General features: G+C 44.5%; 1 protein-coding gene across 1 annotated transcript; it reads right to left on the reverse strand.

Annotated features, from left to right (window-relative positions):
* Positions 1-1,419: 1,419 nt before the first annotated feature.
* Positions 1,420-3,087, reverse strand: LOC128471797 (uncharacterized). The gene has a single exon (XM_053453774.1). The coding sequence runs from the start codon at positions 3,085-3,087 to the stop codon at positions 1,420-1,422; it is 1,668 nt and encodes a 555-aa protein (XP_053309749.1).

A 3,087-nucleotide genomic window follows, 5' to 3' on the forward strand; every position in this document is an offset into this window, starting at 1 on the left:
GCTGAGGGTAAAGGTGATGGGCTGCCCAAACATGTCTCCAGACCTAAACCCTACTGAGCATCTGTAGGGCATCCTCAAACGGAAGGTGGGGGAGCACAAGGTCTCTAAAATCCACCAGCTCTGTGATGTACTGATTGAGGGGTGGAAGAGGACTAGAGGACTCCAGTGGCAACCCGTGAAGCTCTGTGAACTCCATGCACAGGAAGGTTAAGGCAGTGCTAGAAAATAATGGTGGCCACACAAAATATGTCCAACATGGACATGTCCACGTAGCGATGTATTCACTTTTGTTGCCAAGGTTTAGACGTTAATGGTGTGTTGAGTTATTTTGAGGGGACAGCAAATGTTCCCTGTTATACTCACTACTGTACACTCGCTACTTTATATTGTAGCAGAGTGTCATTTCTTCCGTTTGACACAGTTTGAGATATAATAAAATATTTTAAAAAATGGGAGGGGTGTACTCACTTTTGTGAGATACTGTATGTATATATATATATATATATATATATATATATATATATGTATATGTACATACACTAACACTTTGACAAAATACACACTGAATCGGACACTACAGTACAGTAGACATACTGACTTTGGCAATATACATTTACACACACAGTAATACCACACTGACTCTGACACTGCAATATACACACATACACACACACACACACACTGGCTCCAGCACTATGCATATACACACACACATACACACTGACTCTAACACTGTAGTACACATACACTACCCCCACTCTCACCTGCCATGCTGCTGGAACCTAGGTTTTGACTTGGCAACACATGATGATCTTATGGAGGATGATGTTGCTTCTGGTGGTCTCAGTGTGCCCCAGCGGAAAACAGTGAGAAATCATAGTTGACTATACAATCTCCAAAAACTGTATTTTATTGTTGTTCTGCCGCAGTTACCTTTACCTGTGAACCACTTCTGCCTGTCCTGACGTTGGATTGACCGGAGCTATACTTTACCAGACAACTTGGCTTTTGCTGATATGCACTACCCTTTTGATCTGTTAACAGTTTTAAGCCTTGGCTGCCTTTGGTTTATTACTCATAGAAAGATGACCAGCGGAGACCAGCGAAGACCTTGGTTAAATAAGCAACGGATGGCCTGTCTTCAATGCAATGCCCTGTACTCAAAATAAGGGTTGACCTTTGACTGTGACCACATGTTGCATTTTCTCCATGGGTACTTGCATTTAGGAATCCAATCATGGGATCTTCCCTGATAAGCAGATTTATTTTTTTCATTTTCTTGATGTTACTTTTAGTTACATTATTCACATATAGCAGTTGAATTCCCATGCAAAATTAGAGCAGGGTTTTTAATTTTATTTTCGACTTTCTTGGAGACAACAAATGTGCAAAGTCTTGAGAATCGCTCTGACAAAATCTTCAAAACATCCAGTCCGGAGTGACAAAAGAGAAGCCGAACAGGCTCTGGTCACTAGATGAAGAGGACACGCCGGCCAGGCTCTGATCACTAAATAAAGAGGAGGTGTCAGACAGGATCTGGTTACTAGATGGAGAGGCAGTGTCCTCTGGGATCTCCAAAACTGGTGGTATGGGTTGGATGTTCTTGAAGCGGCGATTGGGTCTTTCAGCCTTCTGGTACGGGGGAGGTATTCTCCTGCTCTCTATGTCTTCCCAATTGATGCTGTCAAAGAACGGATGCTCCCTGATGTATTCAGTCATCCAGAGGCGAAGCTGAGGATCTTTCTTTAACAGACAAGTCAGTATATCCACAGCTTCTTGGCTTAATGCCTTGGTGTATTTCGGCCTGCCATTGATAATAGAATGGACAGTTGCCTTCTTGCAGTAGCCAGTGAAGAAGGGAAAAGTACCGTTAAGCATGCGGAAGAGAATCACCCCGAAGGACCACCAGTCGACGGCAACACCATATTGCTTCTTTAGATATATTTCTGGGGCCATGTATAGACGTGTTCCACAATGTCCTCTCACTGTACTTCCAAAAACACCTTCTACAGCAAGACCAAAATCACTGATCTTGACATGGCCCTCACGATCAAGTAAGATATTCTGCGGCTTCAGATCTCTATGAATGATGCCCTGGGAATGGAGGAATTGGATGCCACAGACCAGCTCTGCAGAGTAGAATGCAGCTGTGTTCTGTGTCATGTAGCCAACACTATCCATATAAGACTCCAAGGTTCCTCCAGCCATAAACTCCATGGCGAGGAACACACAGGTCTCTGTCTGGAAAGCTGCATACCCGTGGCATAGAAACGGGCTGTTCCTAGCTACCTCCAGAATCCTCCTCTCTCTCATGATGTGCAGAGACTTCATAGATCTCTTGCGTATCATTTTTACCGCTATTAAGGAATCCTTGGAAGGAACAGAGGCCAACATGACCTTTCCAAAGCTCCCTTGTCCCAGTTGAAAATGAAACCTTAAGCAGGACACCGACATGGGGAGAAGGTTCCTGAATCGTTTTGCGGCCAGGCTGCAGTCCTCACTTCTGCGCCTTTTCCTGGGAACCTTCATCCTCCTGCTCCTGTACTCCTCCAGGTGTGCATCTGCTGTTGGTTTCACCTGCTGCCCCAGATCATGGCTCTCGTTATTTCTATGCCTCTTCCGCTCATGTTCATAGCTGCCTGTGCTGGTTCTTCTGCGCTTTGTTGTCTCCTTTTTCCTGATATACAGGCGGTTAGCAGTACATATCCTCCTTTTCCTCAGTCTCATTCTGTTTTCTGTACTGCTACCTTCTTTCTTTCGCTTCAGCAGAAAGGTTCTGTCTGTGAAGAGCTCGCTGTTTTCATCTCTTGTGCTATGTGTTGGAACATTATCGGAAGTCTTTTTGAGCCTGTTGAAATATTTGCCTAGTTTTCTGGGGCAGCACTTCTTTAAAATCCACCTTAGTCCTGAGAAGAGACACTCTGCCATAATGACTGGTGAGTTTTTCTTCTCTGGTAGCTGTTGACGTAGTTGGTAACCACACTTCAAGTTCACTAAAGAAATAGCAGCCTGAAAGTGTCGAGCGCCCAACTGCACTGAAGATAGAATGCTGTGCAACCAACCTGCATGCTGCCAGGATGATGTCAT

Source organism: Spea bombifrons, chromosome 13 (assembly GCF_027358695.1).
Source record: "Spea bombifrons isolate aSpeBom1 chromosome 13, aSpeBom1.2.pri, whole genome shotgun sequence".
Taxonomy (NCBI): Eukaryota; Metazoa; Chordata; class Amphibia; order Anura; family Pelobatidae; genus Spea; species Spea bombifrons.

Coding starts and splice junctions, on each gene's coding strand:
- LOC128471797 (XM_053453774.1), bottom strand. CDS start 3,087: ATGACATCATCCTGGCAGCATGCAGGTTGGTTGCACAGCATTCTATCT.